The sequence below is a fragment of the Pristiophorus japonicus genome, chromosome 18 (assembly GCF_044704955.1).
Source record: "Pristiophorus japonicus isolate sPriJap1 chromosome 18, sPriJap1.hap1, whole genome shotgun sequence".
Taxonomy (NCBI): domain Eukaryota; kingdom Metazoa; phylum Chordata; class Chondrichthyes; family Pristiophoridae; genus Pristiophorus; species Pristiophorus japonicus.
In genome coordinates, this window is record NC_091994.1 from 46,030,402 (window position 1) to 46,054,835 (window position 24,434).

Genomic DNA, 24,434 nt, shown 5'->3' on the forward strand with positions numbered 1-24,434 from the left:
CTCACGAGCTGCGGTTTGGGATTTGGTGGTTTGAAAATGGAGATCCAGGCCTAAATACCAAAGTTCGGACTTGGCTTGCATGCAACTGACACAGAGCCAGAAGATCTAGAACAGCCTACCTTTAATGTTGGCCGAGTTCAATATTTTGGTCTCCTCTTTCAGTTCCCGGGCAACCAATCAACTTCAAAGCCATCCCTAAATCTGAGACTAGTATCGAGTTACTGTGGACTGCACCCAGACAGGAGAAAATCATCAATTATGAGCTATACTATCGTGATGAAGAGCTGGGGAAGGAGGTGAGAAAATGTTCCAGCTTTGGTAGAAAGGTGAAGCACTCATTTAATCGAATACACCGTTTCAGCTATCTGTAGTTAGATCGTGATCCTGATAGTATCTTCTTTCCCCCAAGTCAATGCAGCCCGACACCATATGTTTACATCGAATTTACAACACAGAAACAGGATCTATGTCAGTGTTTATGCTCCACCGAGCCTCCTCCCACCATATTTCATCTAACCCTATCAGCCTAACCAATTCTTCTTTCCCTTATGTGCTTATCTAGCCTCCCCTTAAATGCATCTAAGCTATTTGCCTCAACTACCCCTTGCGGTAGCAAGATCCACATTCTAACCACTCTCTAGGTAAAGAAGTTTCTTCTGAATTCCATGTTGGATTTATTAGTGACTATATTTATGGCCCCTAGTTTTCATCTCTACGTCGACCCTACCAAAACCTTTCATAATCTTAAAGACCTTTATATAGAAATCGTCGACATTTACAGCATTGAAGGAGGCCATTCGCCCATCATATCCGCGCCGGCCAACAAGGAACTATCCCACTTTCCAGCTCTTGGTCCTAGCCTTGTACGTTATGGCAATTCAGGTGCATATCCAAGTACTTTTTAAATGCTATGAGGGTTTTTGACTCAACCACTCTTTCAGGCAGTGAGTTCCAGACTCCCACCATCCTCTGGGTGAAAACATTTCTCCTCAAATCCCCTCTAAACCTTCTACCAATTACTTTACATACATGCCCCTTGGTTATTGACCCCTCTGCTAAGGGAAATAGGTCCTTCCTATCCACTAGGCCCCTCACAATTTTATGCTCAATTAGGTCTCCCCCCAGCCTCCTCTATTCCAAAGAAAACAGACCACAGCCTGACCAATCTTTGTTCATAGCTAAAATTTTCCAGTCCAGGCAACATCCTCATAAATTTCCTCTGCACCCTCTGTAGTGCAATCACATTGTTCCTGTAATGTGGTGACCAGAACTGCACGCAGTACTCCAGCTGTGGCCTAACTAGTGTTTTATACAGTTCAAGCATAACTTCCCTGCTCTAATTTTCTATGCATCGGCTAATAAAGGCAAGTATCCCGAATGCTTTCTTAACCACCTTATCTACCTGTCCTGCTACCTTCAGGGATCTGTGGACATGCACAGTTCCTCTATACTTCTTAGTGTCCTACCATTTAAATGTGTATTCCCTTACCTTGTTAGCCCTCCCCAAATGCATTACCTCACACTTCTCCGGATTGAATACCATTTGCCACTGTTTTACCCATCTGACGAGTCCATTGATTTCTTCCTGAAGTCTACAGCTTTTGTCTTCATTATCAACCGCACGGCCAATTTTAGTATCATCTGCAAACTTCTAAATCATACCCCCTACATTCCAGTCTAGATCATTGATGCATACCACAAAAAGCAAGGGACCTAGTACTGCGCCCTGAAGAACCCCACTGGAAACATCCTTCCAGTCACAAAAACACCCATCAACCATTACCCTTTGCTTCCTGCCTCTGAATCAATTTTGGATCCAATTTTCCACTTTGCCTTGGATCCCATGGGCTTTTACTGTCGTGACAAGTCTGCCATGTGGGACCTTATCAAAAGCCTTGCTAAATTCCATATACACTGCACCAAATGCACTGCGCTCATCGACCCTGCTCAAAAATTCAATCAAATTAGTCAGGCACGACCTTCCCTTAACAAATCCATGCTGACTGTCCTTGATTAATCCATGTCTTTCTAAATGAAGATTTATCCTGTCCCTCAGAATTTTTTCCAATAATTTTCCCGCCACCAAGGTTAGGTTGACTGGCCTGTAACTACTCGGTCTATCCCTTCCTTTCTCCCGTTTTAAACAAGGGTACCACATTAGCAGTCCTCCAGTCGTCCAGCACCACACCTGTAGGCAGAGAGGATTGGAAAATGATGGTCAGAGCCTCTGCTATTTTCTCTTTTGTGTCTCTTTACAGTCTGGGATAGATTTCATCCGGGTCTGAGGATTTATCCACTTTGAAAGCTGCAAAACCCCTTAATATTTCCTCTCTCACTATGTTTATTTCATCTAATATTTCACACCCCTCCTCCTCGATAGCTGTGTCTGTATCATACCTCTCTTTTGTGAAAACAACGGAAAGTATTAAGAACCATACTCATGTCTTCCGCCTCCACACACAGGTTACCTTTATGGTCTCTAATAGGCCTTACTCTTTCTCCAGTTATCCTCTTGCTCTTAATATATTTATAAAACATCTTTGGGTTTTTCCTTGATTTTGCTTCCCAATATTTTTTCATGCGCTCTCTTTGCTTTCCTTATTTCCTTTTTAATTTCACCCTATATTTTCTAAACCTGTCAAGGGTTTCTGCAGTATTGAGCCCTCGGTATCTATCATAAGCTACCCCTTTTTTCTTTATCCTACCCTGCATGCCCCTTGTGAATTCGGGGGGCTCTAGATTTCTTAGTCCCACCCTTTTTCTTTAAGGGAACATACTTGCTCTGAACCCTCACTATCTCCTCCTTGAACGCCTCCCACTGCTCTGCCACTGATTTACCTTCAAGTAGCTGTTTCCAGTCCACTTTGGCTAAATCACATCTCAGCTTAGTAAAATTGGCTTTCCCCCAATTGAGAACTTTTATTCCTGGTCTATTTTTGTCCTTTTCTATAACTACCCTAAATCTAACTGAATTATGATCACAAGCACCAAAATGCTCTCCCACTGATACCCCTTTTACCTGCCCAGCTTCATTCCTAGAACTAAGTCCAGAAACGCTCCCTCCCGTGTTGGGCTTACTATGTACTGGCTAAAAAATTTTCCTAAATGCATTTTAATAATTCTGCTCCCTCAATACCTTTCACACTAATTCTATCCCAGTTAAATTTATAGTTGAAGTCCCCCACTATTACTGCCCTATTGTTTTTGCACTTCTCAGAAATTTGCCGACATATTTGCTCTTCTTTCTCCCTCTGACTGTTTGGGGTCTCTTGTACATTCCCAACAATGTGATTGCTGTTCTTCAGTGCAACCCATATGGCCTCATTTGATGATCCTTACATCTATTTCGCCTGAAAACCCTGCACCAGGAATGTTGAGCTGCCATTCCTGCCCTTTCAGCCATGTCTCAGTCATAATATCATACTCCCACGAGTGTATCTGTGCCCTAAGCTCATCTGCCCTATTCCCGCGACTCCTTGCATTGAAGTATATACCATTTAGGACTGCCAGACTGCCTTGTTGTCTATTCCTCTGCCGCGCTCTTTATTTTGCTCTCGCTCCCAGCTCGGATCCCACGCAGCTCCGCCGCCACCCAGCAAGGTTGATTTTGGGGGCTCCTCAACCCTTTCCTGCTCGTTCACAACACCGCTCAGTTTAAAAACAGTGCATGCCCCCTTCCCTATTGAAGAAAGTTTTTGTGAATCTTTTGTTTAACTTAATTACATTCGGATGAGGATTGTTATTCTTGTTTTGTTCTATCCCTTTAAGACTACTACTCAAGTACTTCCTGTGGGCAAATTGTAGCTGCTTGTAAACCTCTGACGTCAATCAGAGGATAGTTATATTTGCTTGTAATTTTCAGCCTCCAGGTCAGAAGAAACCAGCATTAAATGATTGTCTTTCTTTCCTTATTTGAAGATTGTTTTGCATCTGTAACAAAATATGATGGAAGCACAGTTAATGTAGCACTCTTTAATATCTTTTGACATTTTTAATATACTGGTCAAGCGCCCATAACATTGCTCATGGAGAGGCAAGACTACAAGTACATCTGAGGAAACTTGGATTGGAGGAGGACAGATACTGGAACTACAACCTAGAAACATGACTTGTTCACCTTTTAAAGTCACATATAAATATATATCTATGTCTGACACTTTGACTTTATATATAAGCTTGTTGATCTGCAGAGATGTTGCATACAGGGAATTAAGACCAAGTGTAGTATTCAGGTGAAGCAAGGTCAGTGGGCAGAGGGAGACCAAGTGGGGGAGGACAGAAAAAGGAGGGGGATTTAGGGAGAGAGGGGACAGGGGAGAGCAGAATGAGGATGGGAAGAGGAACGGGAGCAGTATGATCGGGATGGGGAGCAAATGATGGCGGTGGGGGGGGGTGGGGGGCGTTGGACGAGGGGAGGGAGGGGACATAGTCATGGTGCCAAGGGGAGGGCTGAAGTATGGCAGGTCCTTGGGGCTAAACAGTGGCTCAGTGAGTGGGGAAGGGGAACCAAAGTTGTGGGAACTATTGCAAAGAGGACATTTTTTAGGGGACTGGTGGATGAACTTTTGTGGTGTACTAAATCGACTCGCAGTGAGCCACGACATAGGCCACTATTGGTGAGAAACAACAGCACCACGAAACGTCACGGATGTAGAAGAAAGGAGCCACATAAGTAGGCCGCCTTCAAAGGAGTGTAGCTGGACGCCCAGTAGTATATTAGTTGACAAAGAGGCCCATAGCCTACCCAGGGAACAGTAGTGTTCTGGAACTGGCCCATGGCAGATAGATGGTGTAGCAGCAGGTCTTTAGTAGGGTAGGGAGCCAAATTGTTATTTTTATACTTGAAGTGAGAGAAGAAATATTACATCTTAATATTAAAGCAATGGGCACAGATACATTGGCTACCATGAGTGGACAGTGAGCCATTGTGTGATCCAAAATCCGACAGCAACTTGACAATGTTAGGTGAGCCTCAAGTAACGTGTTGTGTAATGTGATCCCTTAGCTCTGACGATAGGTGCAAGATCAGTAGAAATTGCAGCCATTCACCATTGTGCATAAATAATCAATATGTCACACCTATGTAGATGCACATTTCTATGTTCTATTTCATACTACAGAGGAAGCCAATCATTTGCAATGTGTAGAGAAACTCCTCAGCAGCAAAAAATACCTAATTGACACAAGAGTCAGAATGGCTGTGGCCTGTGGTTGACCATCACAATCAGACTTCAAATTCAGCATTTCATCCCGAGTTCTGACTTGCAGCATGAAATTTGCAACAACTTTCGAATCTGCAAACGTCCCTCACCAAAGAAGAGTTAAACTCTGTTGGCATCTCTTTGTGCTTATTTAAGAGCAATCTTTGTCATCTCAACAGAACATGGTTTCACCTTAGCAGCAGAATTATACTGTATAACATTCTTGTCCGTACGAAATATCTGATTTATCATGAGCAATTCCACAAGAAATCTGTTAATAATGTTATGCCAATATGCATTTTGTCCATTACAACAGTTACCTTTTTGGGTGTACAGGTGCAACGTCCTGAATCCGGAACTCCGAAAACCAGAATTGTCCGAAAACCGGACATTTTAACAAGGAGCGGAGGAGCGGAGGAGCGGCGGGCAGCGAGCTCCGAAATCCGGCACGGATTCGGGCCTCGGCGAAGTCCAAAATCCGGCAAAACCCAAAATCCTGCACGGATTCGGTCCCGAGGATTACAGATTTCAGCCTATTGATTTTCTTGTCTGAAATCTGAAAAACAAAATCTGACACGGACTCAGTCCCGAGGATTCCGGATTTCAGACGTTGTACCTGTATTTATAGTGTACAGATAAACTCCGATAGCAACAGAGACTGTCTTGCTGACACAAGAGTCAGAATGTCAGTTACTCATAATTGACCTTAACAATCATACTTCTTCTTTGAAGATAAAAAAAGCCAATTTGATGTGGAATTGACCCGATCTTAAAGGGGTACACAGCTACACTTTAGCAGCAGAATAATACATTGTGCGACACTTGGTGTAATGCTACTGTGAACAATGCTACAGGGTATCCACTATTTTCTAGATTTGAGATGTTGCTGTCTAAAAATGTTCTCAATATAACATCAACTGTATCTGGATTTTTTTTCTACAGGAAGTGACAACCTTTCAGCCTAGCGTGACGTACAGTGTGACCGGGCTACGTCCGAACACTCTGTACTACTTCCGGTTGGCTGCACGCTCCGAGCATGGCCTTGGCGTCTTCACCTCCCAGAACTCTGCGCGGACCCTCCAGGCCAGTAGGTTTCATTCCACGTTCATCTTTCAAACACGATCAGAGCAAAGGATATTGGGATTCTGTGTAAACTGCAAGCCAAACATCCCTGTGAAAAACTGACTTAATTGCAGGCCAGCTGCTTAAAACTGTCCGTTTGCCCACCCCTATTCAAACCAAGAAAGTCTGGGTGGACCATTGTCTTTGAATGTAACCCGGACAGACGGGACCAAAGTCTCCTCTTTCTGATGGTTTACAGTTAGGAATCCTTTAGCAAAATGGGTTTATGCACTCAACCCAATTTACAGTGGGCACTGGTCCATATAACGCAACTGCTTGACACTGTTCTGATAATCTCAATCAAATAGCCCGCAAGATTTGGGATTAGAAGTGTGACTGTTGGGCCGTGCTGTTAGTAAGGCGTAGGGAATCTTTATATTGAATCCGATCAAAGTGGATGTTGCCAACTAACATCCCTTGCCTTCATGGCGAGAAAAATCCAGTGCCCCCTCCCCACCAACACTTGCCTGCTCCCAACAATTTTTGTTTCTGGGTATAATTTAATTGAGGCAAATTGGATACCTAGGGTGACTAAACCTGGCAGTTTCCAGAAATTGCTTGACTTATAGAATCTGGATACATCACCCTCTGGAGCTCCATTACATTTTCCATTGTCAGTAATGGCAATCGACTGCAGATTCCAGTCAGAACTGGTTGTTTACCCAGCGTGCCCCCAAGCAGTGTCGACTCGCCAAAGCCGCAGATATGTTGGCTGTGTGAAGAAGGTGTCTAAGGTCGGTGACTCGAGCAAAGTAATGCTGTGTCTTTTCCTGAATACCCTTCATTGCAATGCACTGTACATCATTTGAATTGCTCTGTCAATGAATGGTGAAATAAACACAACCAGTCTCTTAATACTTTACGCAGTCAGCACTCCCTTTTAGCTACATACCCATTTAAACCATTCATATTTATTTGGCTCATAATTCAAATTCAGTTTCAAGAGCAAATTTAATTTCTGAAGGCGTGAAGGAGTGTTCTCCTTTTCTACAGTGTGCAGTCCCAGCAGCCTCTGCTCTGTGTCTGATTATAGAAACCCATTTTTAGTATGTGTTGGTTGGTGTTAGCAGCTGAGCAACTTACAGCACATACTGGGTTCTGGATCAAGCAGTATAATTGTTTAAGAGCATCAGTTTGAGGTAGGGTCTTCTTGCTGGTTCCTTAGGTGACTTGACTACTTTGCACATCAGACATTGATGTTGAGTTGATAGAGTGCAAGGGACCGAGATTTGAATTGGATCTCTGATTTTCACTGGAGAAGGAGAAGTGTAATTTCTTATGTTGGGGGCACGAGGATGCGAGAAGTGGTGTGGGTTAGATTGCAGGAGAGGGTTGCGATGTGCCCGTCGGTTATGGGGAGGCAGATGTAAGAGGTGCCTTTGGTTGGGTTGGAGAGAGGTGCAGAAGTGGCTCTTCATTTTTCGGGGGTAAGAATGAATTCAGAAAACCGCTTACGATTGGGTTTGGGAGGGAGGAAGGTATGGGAGCAGCTCCGGGTTTTGGCTGGGGGGGGGGGGGGGAAGAGCAAGGTGTGAGAGGTGCCTCAGTTGGGTGAGGGAGACATGAAAGGAATCCTTGGTTGGGAGGAGAGGGGAGAGTGAAAGTTTCTCCGGGTTAGTTTTGGTAGGGAGGGAGATGAGAGGAACCTGACTTGGGTTCAGGGGGAAGAGACAGGCAGCTCCATTTGTGAGAGACAGGGTGATGGGTCAGAGTCTAAGGATAAGGGGTAAGCCATTTAGGACCGAGATGAGGAGAAACTTCTTCACTCAGAGAATTGTGAACCTGTGGAATTCTCTACCACAGAAAGTTGTTGAGGTCAGTTCGTTAGATATATTCAAAAGGGAGTTAGATGTAGGCCTTATGGCTAAAGGGATCAAGGGGTATGGAGAGAAAGCAGAAAAGGGGTACTAAAGTTGCATGATCAGCCATGATCATATTGAATGGTGGTGCAGGCTCGAAGGGCTGAATGGCCTACTCCTGCACCTATTTTCTATGTTTCTATACCCAAGACTGGATTGAGGGAGGAGGATTCCCTGGTTGGGTTGAGGTGGAAGATGTGGCAGGTGTCCCAATTAAGTTGTGTTGGGTTATGTTGGAGTAAGTGAGATGCACAATGCACCCTTGGTTGGGTTGAGAAGAACAGAGAAGTGATTGGTATCCCTGTTAGAGTGAGTAAGGTGTGTGAGGCACCAATGGTTAACTTACATTAACAGTGTGGCTTACATTATGTCACTAACTCTTTTCTGGTCGAGTTCCTAATTGGCTGGTATCTGCTAGTTGGTGGGTCACCAATACAAGCTTTGCAATGGACTGGACTGGACTGGACTGAAATAGGAAAAAGCCACATTAATTGAGATTTAACCAATATTCATTTTTAGTTTAATGGATTCCAATATAAGTGAAATATTTTCAATGATTATTTCATCAGAAGTTTGACAAAATCTACTAAATCTGGCTCATTTACACAGCCTGCTGCTGCATACCATCCTCCGGTTCGTGTAATGCCATGCAATTCCCTTTTTCCCATCCTCCTAATCATCTCATTCCATTACAGACCCTTGACTAGTTTAAGAACAAAAGTCTACATTTAACACTTAAGCGTTCCATAATTTTTTCCCCAAATTCCCCTGGTGCGAATCAACTTGGAGCCAGCTTTTCCCATGCGAGGTAAGTGCACCAACAGGCATTGTAAAAGCAGGTCTGACAACGCCTCAATTTTAAAATCCCCATCATTGTTTTCAAGTCCCTCCGTGACCTCACCTCTCCCTATCTCTGTAGCCTCTTCCAGCCCTACAGGCCCTTGAGATCTCTGCGCTCTTCCAATTCTGGCCTCTTGCGCATCTTCGATTTTAATCGCTCCGCCATTGGAGGCCCTGCTTTCCGTCGCCTCGGCCCTAAGCTCTGGAATTCCCTCCCTAAACCTCTCTGCCTCTCTCTCCTCCTTTAAGATGCTCCTTAACCAAGCTTTTTGGTCATCTGTCCTGATATCTCCTTCTGTGGCTCGGTGTCAAAAATGTTTTAATTGATATCGCTCTTGTTAAGCGCCTTGGAACCTTTTTGCTACGTTAAATGCGCTAAATAAATGTAAGTTGTTGTTGTTGTTGCAACAGCAGCAATCAGGCCTGACCTGAACTGCAAAAACCGGGGGAACCATTTAAGAATTCAAAACTTGGACCTTTCGATTAAAATGATGATCCAGATGTTGGATTCATGTGACTGCACTCAACTGCAGCCACAGAACGAGATAAAATGTTTCCTGTTACAAACAGGTTCAAATCATGTATCGACCTTTTCTCTTCTCCTTCTCCCTCTTAAGTAAACTGAGGAAAATAAAGTAAAGTATAGGGCTTCACTCTGTAGCGTGTTTTTCGTATTTCTATCAGGCTTTGATATCCAACAGAAACACATTCACAACAAAACTGCGAGGTGTGACTAGGTCCAGACACACTCAAGCTCACACTCCATTTTCACTTAATGCATCACATTGCAGCAGAAGTACATTGCTACCAGGGCTGAACGTTGAAGTAAATACCGCCACCCCATCAGTGTCACTTTCAAATTGATTTCAGTACCTTAGTTTCTTTCGCTGAATATTATTTTTATACTGGCTTCTTGTGAATGTAATTGAGGGCTCGTTCAAAACTAGCACTTATTGCCCCGAAATTTCCTGCCTCCTTGAGGGACCTCGTTACGTTATGGTACCAGAACGTAAAATGTTCTTCTGTGCATGATCAGAAGTTTCATGCTAACCAGACATGAATGTACAGAATGGAGCCCCCTTTGGGCCATGGGTGGCTGCACTGCCCAGTGTGAACTGAACTGTACAGACTAGGAAGATGCTACATTCAGTGAATGTTTTTTCTTGCAGGATTAGTTGGTCTTCACTGGGATAGGGCTACTTCAATTCCCCGGGCCAGGAAGAGGAGAAATTCCCCAGCGTTTCTACTCCTCATCACTGTCCAGTGACCCCTAGTGACAATCTCCATCGAGTACAGCTTTTTAAATATTAAAGTAGATCTGATTGTGTTGAAATATGTATTGGGAAACAATCGTTTTATGCACAAAGAATACCTGTTTTTTTAAATTTTAAGACTTTTCAGATTAGGAGTGTGCCCCGATGAGACCTCCTAATCTAATCTAAGGGGAATTTATATCTTGTCAGGCTTTCAGAAACTTGCCTCGCTCAGATTAAGCGAAATACATCCACTCCCTACGGACATGGCACAAACTTTTGTTTGGACAACTAAAACGCTGCATTGCTCGGACTAACACAACAGGAGCACTTGGCGCTGACCTGCACCCTGGAGAAGGTGTGGACATCTGACCATACCGACACACAGAGACTCATAGAACTACTTACATAGACACGCATATGTACGTGCACAAGTGCACACACATAAGTAGCATACGTGCACACTCATAGACACGCATATACTGCAAGTGCATAATGTACTTTTACATATGCATGCTTGCACATGGTCACATTGAACGAGACTAGATAATCCCAAACCAGGATTGATGCACAAAAGTGTACTAATGAAACATTGAACTGCTGAAAGGAATCCATTAAACTGAAAAGAGTATTTCTAACTGTAACCCTTTCAGTACTGAAGAATTGCGGAAATTTAAAGATGCACTCAGGAGACCACCCTGTCCTTGATCAACAATATAGAAATTGGTAATTGGACGTTGAAAAGCAAGAGAAAATCTGCGTACTGAAAGGGTACTACTGTTTTGGTCAGGGAAAAGGTTTAGCTAGTTTCACCAGCGGACACAGGAAGGTTTTGGACTTTCACACACCCTTAATCAGTAGTATCAGGTGAGTACAGACTGACGCAGGCCAGCCTGACGATGGTGGATGCCTGTCGAAATCATCCTCTGATAACCAGCCCATTTTTAAGCAGACTTACAGGTGACATCACTATATTGCAGGCTGTCTGTAAACAGTTTCTAACCAAGTATCCACATTCTCTAAAGTTACCTTGAGACACTTGATGAATAGGGATTGTTTTTCCTCCAAGTCAAAAGGGTCTATGCATATTTATATTTCCATGTCAGCTGCCTGCTTTTCTCCATGGTACCCTTCCTCAAGCAAGAAGGCAATGCAATCTAACCACAGAATTCTCCATGGCTGCTCTTTAGCCCTATTCCTCCCCCTTCCGCAGCCCCAAAACGAAGTTTGTTACTTCCTCCAGATAATTCAGACAGTGCGAGTTCTCCAGGTAACCAAGGTTGTCTCGTCCAGCCAACTAGGTTTCCTATATTCTCCGCTGTTAGCCCCTTCAAATAAATTAAACTTCCTTAGGTGGCCAAGGGTTCCAGTCTGATTGTCACCTGTAGATCTGTTCCATTAGGATCAGCGATTGGCTATCAATGATCAATATTTCATGCCAGTAGGTAACTGATGCAGAAAGAGCTTCATCTACACAAAACAAAGTGAAGTTGTTCCAAATAGGCCACTTCACTCAAGAGCCTGGACTACAATTGTAGGACTACATAAAAACAGGCATCCTCTACTGTAGGCTAGTCTGTATTTTCAGGTTATTTTCTTATTCAGAGATGGTTAAAATCAGAAAGAGCTTCACGAGGCCCTGTTGAGTTTCTCCTGACACTGATGGATGAATGAATAAATCACAGGGGTTGGCATTCTGCTCCCACATGGCCTGCTCCACCACAGCAAAGTGAAAATCCTGTCTGAACTGCTGCTCTTGTCAAGTGCCTTTTATTAACGAATTCTATCCAATCAGATACTCTGCAGTGTCTAACTAGTGATGTCACAATATATCTATCAGATCCAATATATCGATACTTTCAGATTTCAATGGTGAAAATCCACAATTCCTTTGCCCTCTTTTTCTGATCGTAATATGCATTAACTACCAACATCCACAATAGATACAGGAATGTCACATCCTCAGAACACACCTCATTTCTCACATGAGCGTTGTATTTATTTAGAGGTTTTGACTGAGCCGTAAAACGCTGAGCTACCCACTGATACGATTGGAAATCACTTACAAATTGCCGCTGCTATGCCAGCGTCATTTAATGAATTGAAATGTTAGGAACTATAGTTGCCCCCTCTCGATATTGGTTGTTGTAAATTTTCACAAATCCATGTCTACAAGCTGTAAATATTTATTCCATATATTATTCACTTCAGCCTTTCTTAAGTCACTTCCGGGGTTACGCAGCATAAGTAGGCCAACATTGGCAGCTGCGAGATGTTAACCAATGCCGTACTTTAGCTTTCCACCAGGTATTTACAAAGTGGCCTGGATTGACTTTGAGAAAATACTTCACCACCAGCATGCAAACACTCAACATCCATGACCTTGAACAAAGCAAATTCAAATTTCAAAGGACCTTAAATCTCTCAAAACCAATCAAATTAAATTTTGATAGTTCCAAGATAGGCACTTTGCTTGTCCCTTCCAAAGGGAATAGATTCTGGAATATTCTATGTGGGCTTTGTGGAAGCAGCTGATCCCTGAGTTCTAGGAGTCTTGGTTTGCTTACTAACCTTTGGCCAGTTATATGCTGGGAGAGAAAGGGTAGGTTACAAAGGCAATTGTAGCATGCAAAGAAAGTCTTTAGTGTAAGAGCTTGAAGGAATGTCAGGTACGTACCATGAAAAATACTTAATTTGGACTGGATTTTAATTTTTCTTTGTGTTAAGTTATATTTTTTCTGTGCATGAATCCAGGAGGTCCTGGAGTACTTTGTGTAGTTTATTTTTCTTGTTTTGTTTTTTTTTGTCCTGGGAGTGAGTACATCGTCCAGCTCTCCCTACTTTATATCTCTTCTTCACCAAATATCCCAGACTCAGTCTCAATCCAGACATTCACCTCTGAGAATTGTATTTCAAGACGCCTTTGCACTGGGTTTCAACAAATGAAAATGAACCGTGTGGGTTATTGGGCCGATAGTGAGACTTTCCTGGATTGTTCCAGAATTAATTTGATTTTCAATGCATTTGGTCTCTTCTCTCCACAACCTCCAGCATGGGACAAGGCATGCCATGTCTGACCGTGGGCTGTTCTATCACCGCACTACAAGCAAACATTCCGTTTGACTTCTGATGATCCTTGTGGGTTAGTTTGGGCCAAGCGAGTGAACACTTTTGCCTGTGGCTTCCAGTTTAGTCTGTGCAGCAAATGGTATTAAATTGGTCAGTGGACCTATTGTTGCTGCATAAATAAACAGAGCTTTCACACTGGAACATTTACACCATGACCTGCCTTAGTCTTGCCTGAATCTCAGCCGGTTTGACATGCTATCCTGAGCCGGCAGTTTTTAATTTCAGACAGAGCTCAGGAAGATAACAACACTGTCTTTAAAAATCTGACCAAAGGCGGTCTGAATTTGGCAGCCAGCATAGATATATGGCGGAGTGCCCAGGGAGGGAGCAAAAGATCACTGCGCATTTTGATTTTTTCTTTTCACTTGGTGAAGAGACTAAATGCAGGCACTACCGAGGTTAAAAACAATAGATGGCAAGAATGAGATAAATTAACTAGTAATAGTTAGATGACACCAAGCTTGGCTGTTAAATCCTGTACATTCAATAAAAGAAATGATTGGGAAAGGAGGTGTAAATAGGAGGAAAGGCAGAGAATAAAAATAGAGTCTGGCAAGCAGAGGAGGAGGCTGAACCACCCCTGCAGGACTGGGTAATGTCTGCGAAAGGTGGCAACAGTGCCATCGGACAACAGAAAGATGAAATTGCAGTGAGGCGAGAGGTTAATTGGTTCGTCTCCTAAGGGGAAAAGTGCAAAGTTTTTTTTTAACTCTGTGAGCCTGATCAACCTCATCGAAAACCAGTAGATTGAACCACAGCAGAGCCTGGTCTAGATTGGAGTGGTGTAGTCCCTTGTGGCTAGAAGACAGAAAATCATTCCATAGATAAACAGCCCTTTAAAGTTCTGATTTCTTTTTATTACCTTGTCTGAGGACTTTTGGCCATTATAACTACCTTGTACTTAAACATCTCTGGGAATAGAAACTCAAAATTCTAAATTATTTTTGACAGACCTACTCAACCTCATGAAGCAAATATCTTTAGGTATAAATTTTAATTGAGTGTCCCTGTATTACTCCGCAGTTTATTTTCCAGTAAGTCACTGGTCCCTACACAAGCTCATGATGTGTGTACCCTACAGAAACTGACACCAATTAAATGACTGAATCAGAGCGCAGTACGTTGGTTGTGTAGGAAGTCCTGCACCATTGGCATTCATCACATGATCAGCGGTGACTTGTGTCCCAATTGCTTTCACCAATGCCCCGTGGCCAGCTTGTGACCCTGGGTCTCTGTTCACGACCTTCCTGGCTGTAGTTTGTTGACAGCGATGGGATCTGCCAGCTCCATGGGGAAGGAATCATATTGGCAAGTAGGGGCTGTCCTGGCACCCATCAAACAAATGAAAGAGTTTTGAATGATAAGGGAGTCAAGAGTTTTGGGGAGCAGGCAGAGAAGTGGAGTTGAGGCCAAGATCAGATCAGCCATGATCTTATTGAATGGCGGAGAGGGCTCGAGGGGCCAAATGGCCGACTCCTGCTCCTATTTCTTATGTTCTTATGAAAGGGATCTGTGAAAAGGCTTGAGAACAGCCATTATTCCCTCCCTCCTCCCCCCCACCCCCACAATTCTATTGGGTAAGTGCTGAACATCTGCCCAGTAATTGCCCTCTAATGGCCCCCGGGATAAAAGCCAGCGAGGGACACCATCTTGCAGCGAGGGGTGCATGTGCCTCATTTGCAATAGTGCTTTAAACAAATATTAGGGGAGGTTATCTTGGGTTTGCACCCAGGTGCACTGGATTGTTTAGGCGGAGCGAGTATGAAAAAATAGGATGGATTGGAGCGCATGACTGTAAAGGAATCCACCCAATTTTCCACAATTAGTTTAAATGGAGGAAAATCGGACAAAGTCCTTCACAGGCGAGCACTCCTGATTTTCCGATATTCGCTGCAGTCAAGGCGCCTGGGTGCAGACCCAGGAAAATCAATCTCCCCTATTGGATCCTCCGTGGCCACATAGCCTGCCCGGCTTTCAAACATTAGGCCCTCTGTATTAGTCGAAGAAAAACCATTTACACCACTTATGAAGGTACCATCATCATCATCAGTGGCAGCCCCTCGGAATCGAGGAAGACTTGCCTCCATTCCTGAAGTGAGTTCTTTGGTGGCTGCACAGTCCAATACAAGAGCAACAGACTCAGTCACAGGTGGGACAGACAGTCGTTGAGGGAAGGGGTGGGTGGGACTGGTTTGCCGCATGCTCTTTCCGCTGCCTGCGCTTGATTTCTGCACGCTCTCGGCGTTGAGACTCGAGGTGCTCAGCGCCCTCCCAGATGCACTTCCTCCACTTAGGGCGGTCTTGGGCCAGGGACTCTCTGTTGTCAGTGGGGATGTCGCACTTTATCAGGGAGGCTTTGAGGGTGTCCTTGTAACGTTTCCGCTGCCCACCTTTGGCTCATTTGCCGTGAAGGAGCTCTGAGTAGAGCACTTGCTTTGGGAGTCTCGTGTCTGGCATGCGAACTATGTGGCCTACCCAGCGGAGCTGATTGAGTGTGGTCAGTGCTGGGGATGTTAGCCTGGACGAGGACGTTGATGTTGGTGCGCCTGTCCTCCCAGGGGATTTGTAGGATCTTGCGGAGACATCGTTGGTGATATTTCTCCAGTGACTTGAGGTGTCTACTGTACATGGTCCATGTCTCTGAGCCGTACAGGAGGGCGGGTATTACTACCGCCCCGTAGACCATGAGCTTGGTGGCAGTTTTGAGGGCCTGGTCTTCAAACACTCTTTTCCTCAGGCAGCCGAAGGCAGTGTTGGATCTCGTCGTCGACACCTGCTCTTGTTGCGAGGAGGCTCATGTGATAGCGGTTGTATATCAGCCATGCAGTACCGGATGGAGTACTATTGCATTAATTTCCTCTTTAACCAGCAACACTAGAGGCACAGAGCCTCTCTTACTGCGAAGAAAGCTGGGCACTCAGTTATTGCATACGGTTCAGCAGGCCTGGGCCATTAGAGGGAGCAGCGTGCGGTGGCATACCACTGCAGGGAGCAGCGCGTGCTGCTGCAGGAGGGCGATGGCTGACTGCAGTGCGGGCAGGTACAGCAGGAGCGGCGAGGTCGGGGCGAAGGAACAGCAAGAGTTCATAGAGGGATGTGATCGGGCCCCAGGAGAGGCGAGAGTTCGGGGCCCAGATGAGGCGAGGGCCCAGGGGCAGCACGGGCCAGCCCACACTGCGATATGTGTGCGCACGAGGTCCGTGCAGCAGAGCTGGTCTCCAGCCGTCTTGGTTAATCCTTGCCACTGGACCAAGACCTAGCTCTGTCAAGCCCGAGAGGTGGCTGGTGTGCAACGGCCACCCACACATTAAAAAAAATCCACGCGCAGGCATCTTCCACCTTTCAAGAGGTAGTTTGGGATCCAGAATATTAGGTCCTTCATTGAAACACCTGTGAACTCATCCCTTTTCAGCGTAGAAGCAAGTCATTCTCGTTTCGAAAATGCCTATGATGATGATGACCAGATGTCAATGAATATTCATATTTTCTACTTTATAAGCAAATGAGCCTAGCAATTCAATGAGTGGGGATAAAAGTGATTACTTCCTAATACCGAAGGTCACCAGTTTACTTCTGAGCTGCCTGACACTCCAATCTGCCAGCCCCCACCTCCCCCACCCCCACTTCACTTTAGTTCTCCGCTGTGCCACTAGTGGGAGCACCTTGTGAGAGCAAAGTGTTTTATTGAGATCGGTGGTGGGGCGGGGGGACAGGGAGAAGAGAAGAAGGGGAAATAACATAATGTCGATTATTTGATAGGCTTTCCATTGGCCAAAGATAAAACGGAGCAGAGGTTGCTCTGCGGAGATGATAAAGGTCCAGAGTGCCCTGTCCTCCTGGCCCAGTGAGATTGTGTGGAAGAGACCAACTGCATGTGTGTGTGTGGGAGGGAGGGGCTAAATTACATGTAAACTGTTTTTTAAAAAAAAACAGCATCTGAAATCAATCCAATAGCATTCCTACCTCAATTCCCTACTCGAATAAGATTCTTTTAACATTTGTTTTGATTGTTCAAAAGACCAGAATCCTTAAGACAGGATTGCTTTTGTTTAAACATCATACCAGGTTTTTTATTACTTTAGAGTCTTCTGTTGTTTTTTCTGTTACGTCTCAGTTTTTTGGGGGCCTTTTCCTTTCGTTTTTATCATTTTTCTTTTTGTTTTATTGTTTTCACCCTCCTCCCTCCCATTGTTTTTTAACGCCTTCCTCTACTGCACCCGCCTGCAAATAGAACCATCAGCCCCTCCTCAAAACGTAAAGTGCACCAGCCCCAGTTCCACCAGCATTCTGGTAAGTTGGTGGCCACCACCACCAGAGAGTCAAAACGGTGACCTGGCAAAGTACAGTATCAGGTACCAAACGGTGGAGGGAGAGGACCAGCAGCCCCACGAGGTGAAGGACGTCCCACCGACAACCACGCAGATGCGGCTGGAGACCTTGGCGAAATGGACGGAGTACCGGGTGACGATAGTGGCACACACGATGGTTGGACCAGGCCCCGAGAGCGCACCCATAGTCATCCGCACAGACGAAGATGGTAAGTTCAGCCAACTGTACTGTCTGCATTTCAATGTTTTAGCGTTAAGGCCTTCCTGGCGGTCACTTAATCTGGGTCCGAGACGCACCTTGCATGGAATCGCTATTTAAATCCAGCAAGGTGCACGTAATCTCAGTAGAAATGGCAAAAGTTTGGACTTGTAAAGGAGGTCGTTTCTACTGAGGTTACACATTGGAGAAAATCGATCATTTATTTTTCCCTTGAATTGCTGTGAATATTTCCCCAACAATGTCTTGGTTCTCTGCTCACTTAGTCCTTCTGGGTCGCCCAGAGACCCCTGTTTCGCAATTTCCGTAGAGTTTTCCGGGTGAGGAATTTTTAATTACATAATGAAACTGCCCCAGAAAGTGTGTTTTGCACAAGAGGCCTTTTATTTACATACATTCCTCCTCATTTTTAGCAGGAGAAACATGGGTTAAATGGATGAGCATTTGGGTCATCTGCCTAGAAGAGTAGGACAACTCAGGAGAGTGATTATTCCTTAAAACCTACCTCCTTGACCAAGCTTTTGGTCACCTGCCCTAATATCTCCTTATGTGGCTCTGTGTCAAATTGTGTTTAAAATCGCTCCTGTGAAGCGCCTTTGGATGTTTTACTGTGTTAAATGTGCTAAACAAGTTGTTGCAATTAAAGGAACGTCATTACAGTGCTTCAAGATGTCTGCTTTGTCCATATTACATCTGAAACATGTGGTACTCCCCCCCGCCCCCCTCCCTCCCCTCACCCCCTTCTAAGAGGGTTTGTTTGTAAAATTGTATTGCGGGAAGGTGAGGAAAGTTGGTGTCCCTTAAAGTAAGGGATCAGTAGATAGGATGGGATGGGCCCCATGATAGAATAATCAAACATGGACTCAGTGAGAGAGTGAGGAGAGAGGTTCGGAGAAATCTCTTGTGCAGCGAGATTAGTCATAGGGAGCAGTTGAGGTGGAAAACCATTGCATCATTTAAGGGAAGAGTCGGTAAACATTTGGATTTGAGGAAGGTGAAGGGCTGTGGGGGAGCTTGGGGCAGTGGGATTAATTTTGGACTGCTCTAACAAAGAGCCAGTGTAGACACAGTCGGCCAACTTGCCCCTGTTCACAAATATTATGCTTCTGATGGAGTACTTTGATGGCCAGTTCTCCCTCTGGACTTAACAACTTTAAAGAATAGAAGTGAAGCTAAGGTAAATTATAATAGTTTGGCTGATGCCAAGCCATGTATTTGAAAAAATTGGATCTGAAGCACTGTGCAACTTGTAACGCTGCGTTTAACCAGACAAAAGTGAAATTGTGGTTTAGCCCAACAGGTAGCAGCAAACCTAACACAAGCCATTTTGGGATAATGCCAGCTCAATTATCACAGTATATAATTACAAAGAGAGAATAATCAGAGAACAGATTGAAATAAAATCTTGAGGGGGAAATTATAAACCAGAATAATAGCAAGAGACTCGTTGACATTTAGAACACTGTTATTGAATGATTATATTCCATTTAAACAAACAAACCTCAGTTTGTCTGTTTCTCTGACAAAACCTGCCTGCCAGTTTAAATTGTTGCCTGTGGAATATCCACTTAAAATGAGAAAGGCAATAGGCAATTTCGAATCATCTTGTACTTGTTACTTTTCCCTTTTTCGGAACTGTCTTCTTTTCAAAAAACCCTCAAATTTGCGGATCTGTTGCTGCTCTTTCCAAGACCATTTCGAAATGTGCTCGCCCCAAAGAACAAGAAAGACATCCCTAAAGGTCTCCCTCTGAGGTCATCAAATGGCATTGCTCAGGGCCTCGTGCTGAAGATAGTATCGATAAAGGTTCCATTATAGATGGCGGATGCATTGCTAAGGGGCTCTGTGTGGAGGTCATATTCCTACAAGTCTTGCTCTGAGGTGCCATTGGTAAACGTCTTGCTTTAAATGTGGCTCACCTGACATGCTCACTCTGCAGGTATTGCGATGCACGGGTTTTCCTGGGCTTGCTGGAGGTTACATTCCACTGAAGTTCAATAGCAACAACTTCAAACTGTTTCATAATCGGATGGATTTGGCCAGCATTTTTACTATTATTTATATAGTCCAAAGTAAAGGACCTCTGGAATAAACGGATGGCTCCTCCAAAGGCTGGGAATTCTGACCTTGCTTTCATTCACTATATTTTTTCCACTCTCCCATGTCTTGCTGGTGTACCTCCTCCTCCCAGCCGGAGGGATGTGCTGACCAGCTGCCAACTTCCTGGTGGCCTCCGGGAACATCTAAAAATAAAAGCAGACACCGAAGGCCTCCGAGAACATAGGTTCTCTGTTCGAGCGGGAAACTGAGATCGGGGTGGGGTGGATGGGTGATTGTTAATGGTGCATTTCTATTTTCATTTTAGGCCCGAATAATCAACAAAAGAAGAGAATTTTAAAATAGGAAAATAATGTTAATTGTGTTGATTGGTTGAGTGCAGGGAAACCTAACTTTATAACCCAATATTGGGGACACAGGTAAAACAGCAGATAGACGACTGCACTGTAATGGAAATTGGAAAAAAAATTCATTTCAGACACCTTCATGACTCGGTTGTTAAATGCACTGTCCAATGTGGAACTGGCCCGTATAGGTCAGGAAGGTGCTAGGTTAGATTCTCACCTGGACTCACTTCGCTGCACTCAGCTGCCATTGGATTAGGAAGGGGGAGAGATCAGCAGCGGTCTGCCTCCTGATTGCCATCCAGTGCATGAATGTCCGGTGAGGAGAGTGAGGCTTGCTTTTGAAGGCCCCTCAACCGTTCAATTAGCCTGCCAGCACTCAGAGTTTGCATGTAACAAATATTCACTTGGGCCAGGTACCGGAGAGTGGCTAATGGCCATGGAGCACAACCCCAGTTTCCAGCTTCAGGACAGGAAACTTGAAGAGGAAAAAATAAAGAACATCTAATAACAATAAAAAGCAGACACAGAAGTAATCATATCCAGTCAGTAAATAGTCCCCAGTATCTGTTGTGGCTCTGTCAAAACTGTTTTTTAACAGAAATCTGACTATCCACAACCTAATCCCATATATACATTTACTTAACAAGGATCAAGACCTTACAGAAAGCCATGATATAGGATTAGGTTTGTTGGAAAGTTGTGCATCTTCTGTTTTGTTTTGTATTATTTTTACTCCCATTATTTTTTTTCATATTTCCACTTGCTCCAGTGCTTCCTCCTCCAACCAGTGCCAACTTCCTTATGGCTTCCATAATGGCTGCTCTGTGGTCAGCTGACCAGGTCTGCAGGCTGAATGTGGTCCTGTCCCACTGCCAGATCAACTGTAAAGATCTACCTCTTGAAGTTAGATCTGGTCTTGTTCCATATTCGGTCATAGAGGCCCACACGTGGATTGGGTCCTATTTTATGGTCAGTTATACATAGCCACCTGTGGAGGTCAGATCGGGTGCCATTCTATGGTTGGCTGTAGAAGCCCACCCTCATGGGTTTATTTCCGCTGGCCCTGCCCTGATGCTTCTCCCTTTATATATCTGGTACTTGATTGGGAACTGGACTATAGAAGTTATCATGTGACACAGAAAAACATGTCAGGGACAAATTCGCGAGGGTCTTTCTCAGGCGTTGTCTATTATTCCTGATTTATATTGGAGTCGGAATGATCCACTGGCCTTTTGATAAGGTGGCAACTGACTCCACAATTGTCGACAGTCAGCTTATTTAAACAGAGACAACATTTTGTTCCTTTCTGATGCCTGACACATTATTCTTGCAGTGCCTAGTGCTCCCCCTCGTAAAGTGGAGGTTTCAGCATTAAACTCCACCGCTTTGAAGGTAATGTGGCGCTCTCCTGTCCCGAGCAAACAACATGGGCAGATCCGAGGCTATCAGGTGCACTACGTGGAAGTGGAGGATGGAGAGGCCAGGGGACAGCCGCTGATAAAGGACGTCATGCTGGCCGACGCACAGGTTAGGAAGCAAATCTAAACCGTGGCGGTGGTGGGCACGGCCATCACAGTAACCATCGTAGGCTGATGGCAGTGGTTTCTGATGGAATCACGGATACTGAAACATTGACCATGCATATAATGCAGACAGAACTGGAGTAGATAGTCCACTGTGTCTGTAAAACCTCTTTATTGTGACATTGCTTGATGCATTTTCTTCTCTCAGAGGGTTATAAATCTGTGCAATTCGCTGCCTCAGAGAGCTGTGGAAGCCGGGACATTGAATAAATTTAAGACAGAAATAGAGTGTTCCTTAAGCGATAAGAGGTTATGGGGAGCGGGCTGGGAAGTGGAGCTGAGTCCATGATCGGATCAGCCATGATCGTATTAAATGGCAGAGCAGGCTCGAGGGGCCGTATGGCCTACTTCTGCTCCTATTTCTTATGCTCTTATTACCTAAAATGAATGGCAAAAAAGCCAGCAGGGAGACGAGGAGAAGCTTGTTTACTGAGCAAGTTGTTGTGATCTGAAATGCATTGCCTGTAAGGTAATGGAAGCAGATTCCAATAACCCTCAAAAGGGAATTGAATATATATTTAAGAAAAAAAGATTTGCAGGGCTATGGGGAAAGAGCAGGGGTGTGGGACTAATTTGATAGCTCTTTCAGAGAGTCGGCACATGTAGGATGAGTCAAATGGCCTCCTTCTGTGCTGTATGCATTTGTGGGGGTGGGGGTGGGGGTGAATTTTGTGCTTATAGAGGTGAGGGATGCACAGACAAGTAATTGGTGGAACCAGGCAAAGCCCATGTCCATCACAAGCATCTACAGGGCAGAATACACCACTGACCAGAATAGATGGTCCATCCACACTCATATCCTAAAGTAAAGGTCCAGTAACATATTAAAGTTATGAGATTGGATAGAGGGAAGCAGTCACTTGCAGTCAGCACCTGCCTGTTGCAGAATGCTTGTACTGAGCCGCTGAATATCACGTGCCATCTCTCCAGGGTCAACTAGGTATATGCCAGACCTCAAAACCTGTATAGACAGAGACCCCCAGGCCAATGATCCAATGAATTCTGGCCTTGTGAAGGTAAGGGATGTACCTCGTACCTTCCTTGTGCACGTGTAGATTTCAGTAACTATGGGCTCAGTTGCCTCTGAATCAGAAAGTTCCATTTGAAAGATCAAGGCCCGTTCCAGAACTTGAGCCCATAATTCATGGCTGCATTGTCAGAGGTGCTGTCCTTCAGATGAGACATTATACCAAGACCCTATCTGCCTGTAAAAGATCCCATGGCACTATTTGAAGAGCAAGGAGTTCTCCTGGGGGCCGAAGTTTAGTAGAGCAACAAAGCTGGCACACCTATGATTTTTTTTTAATGTTCTCACCGCAGGGATCCATGATGCGGCCAGATGATCGATTTTCAGGACTTTTAAATGTTTTCAAAGTCCCAAAGGAAATGGGTCATAGTAGGGGCGGGAGATCGACAGGAAGTCAGGCTGAGGGGCTGAACTTGGGTCTAGACTGGGACTCCGCCGCTGTCACTCAGCGGCGAAGCGGTGGTGATGTCACAGCGCGTGTGTGTGTCACCACGCTCTCCCCCCTCCGTTAAAGGGAAGAGAACCTGTCATTTTTCATCTTCAGCCACTGGGCCACCAGGGAGGGTTTCGGCCGGGCCAGTGGCCTGGCACCCAAGAGGGTGTGCCAGGCTGCCTGTTGGCTGCCCAGCCGAAAACCAGTGGGCACTATCTTGCCGGCAAGTCGACTGGCAAAAATGATTACATGGCGGCCACGGCAGTGGAAACTGTCCTTGACGGGCTGCCACAGTGCTGGGCCATACTCACTGGGGATAAGGTGCACCAACAGAAAGCTGTCGGGGGCATCGCCTGGTGGGGGATTGATTTTTCCACCTAAATTCCGGTCGGTGTATTTTTTCAGGTGGGAGAGAGTGGCGATGCACATTCTGATGACGCGCTTGCGGCAGTCATCAGCATCCAGCGGTATCGGGTCCAGGCCGAAAAATCCTCGACCTGAATTTGGGTCGGGTCGGGCAGTTGATCACAAAACGGCGGCCACGGGATTCCGACGCATGGCCGCCACAAACGAGCAGTAACGGATCTTTCTGAGACCCTGAATCTCGGACCCCTGGTGTCCTGGTCAACTCTTCCCTCAAAAATAGATTAACTGGTCATTTATTTCATTGCTGTTTTAGTGTGATCATCCTGTGTGCAAACTGGCTGCTGTATTGAAATACGCAACAATAGTCACTGCACGTCAAAGGAGTTGATTGTAGGTGAAGTGCTTTGACATGTTTCTGAGCAATGTGATTAGATGCTATATAAATGCAAGTCTGTCATTCTTTAATATTAGTCATGCTGACTTCTTTGACAGGACATTGCGCTGAGCCCAGCAGTTAAGGTAGTGTTACATGACACACAAGCACGTACACTGTTATCAGCAATGAGCTGTAAAGATGTGCAAAGTTTAGTAAAGTTGCATAAATCCAATGCATATTCTGATGTGGCGTGCAAAATAGAAGGTCCCTCCCCCAGAAGATGCACATGGATGTT

At 44.9% G+C, this 24,434-nt stretch overlaps 1 protein-coding gene across 18 annotated transcripts in view; it reads left to right on the forward strand.

Moving 5' to 3' along the window:
- LOC139228683 (receptor-type tyrosine-protein phosphatase S-like) overlaps positions 1-24,434 on the forward strand; it is a 592,821-nt gene that overhangs the window by 333,348 nt on the left and 235,039 nt on the right. For 14 of the 18 annotated variants that reach the window (XM_070859939.1, XM_070859924.1, XM_070859930.1 and 11 more), the window contains 4 exons: positions 163-296; positions 6,144-6,288; positions 17,636-17,941; positions 21,688-21,881. In XM_070859939.1, the coding sequence (XP_070716040.1) occupies positions 163-296; positions 6,144-6,288; positions 17,636-17,941; positions 21,688-21,881 (779 nt within the window). The remainder of the gene's footprint in view (positions 1-162; positions 297-6,143; positions 6,289-17,635; positions 17,942-21,687; positions 21,882-24,434) is intronic. The other 4 variants (XM_070859935.1, XM_070859937.1, XM_070859936.1 and 1 more) reach the window with 1 other exon arrangement.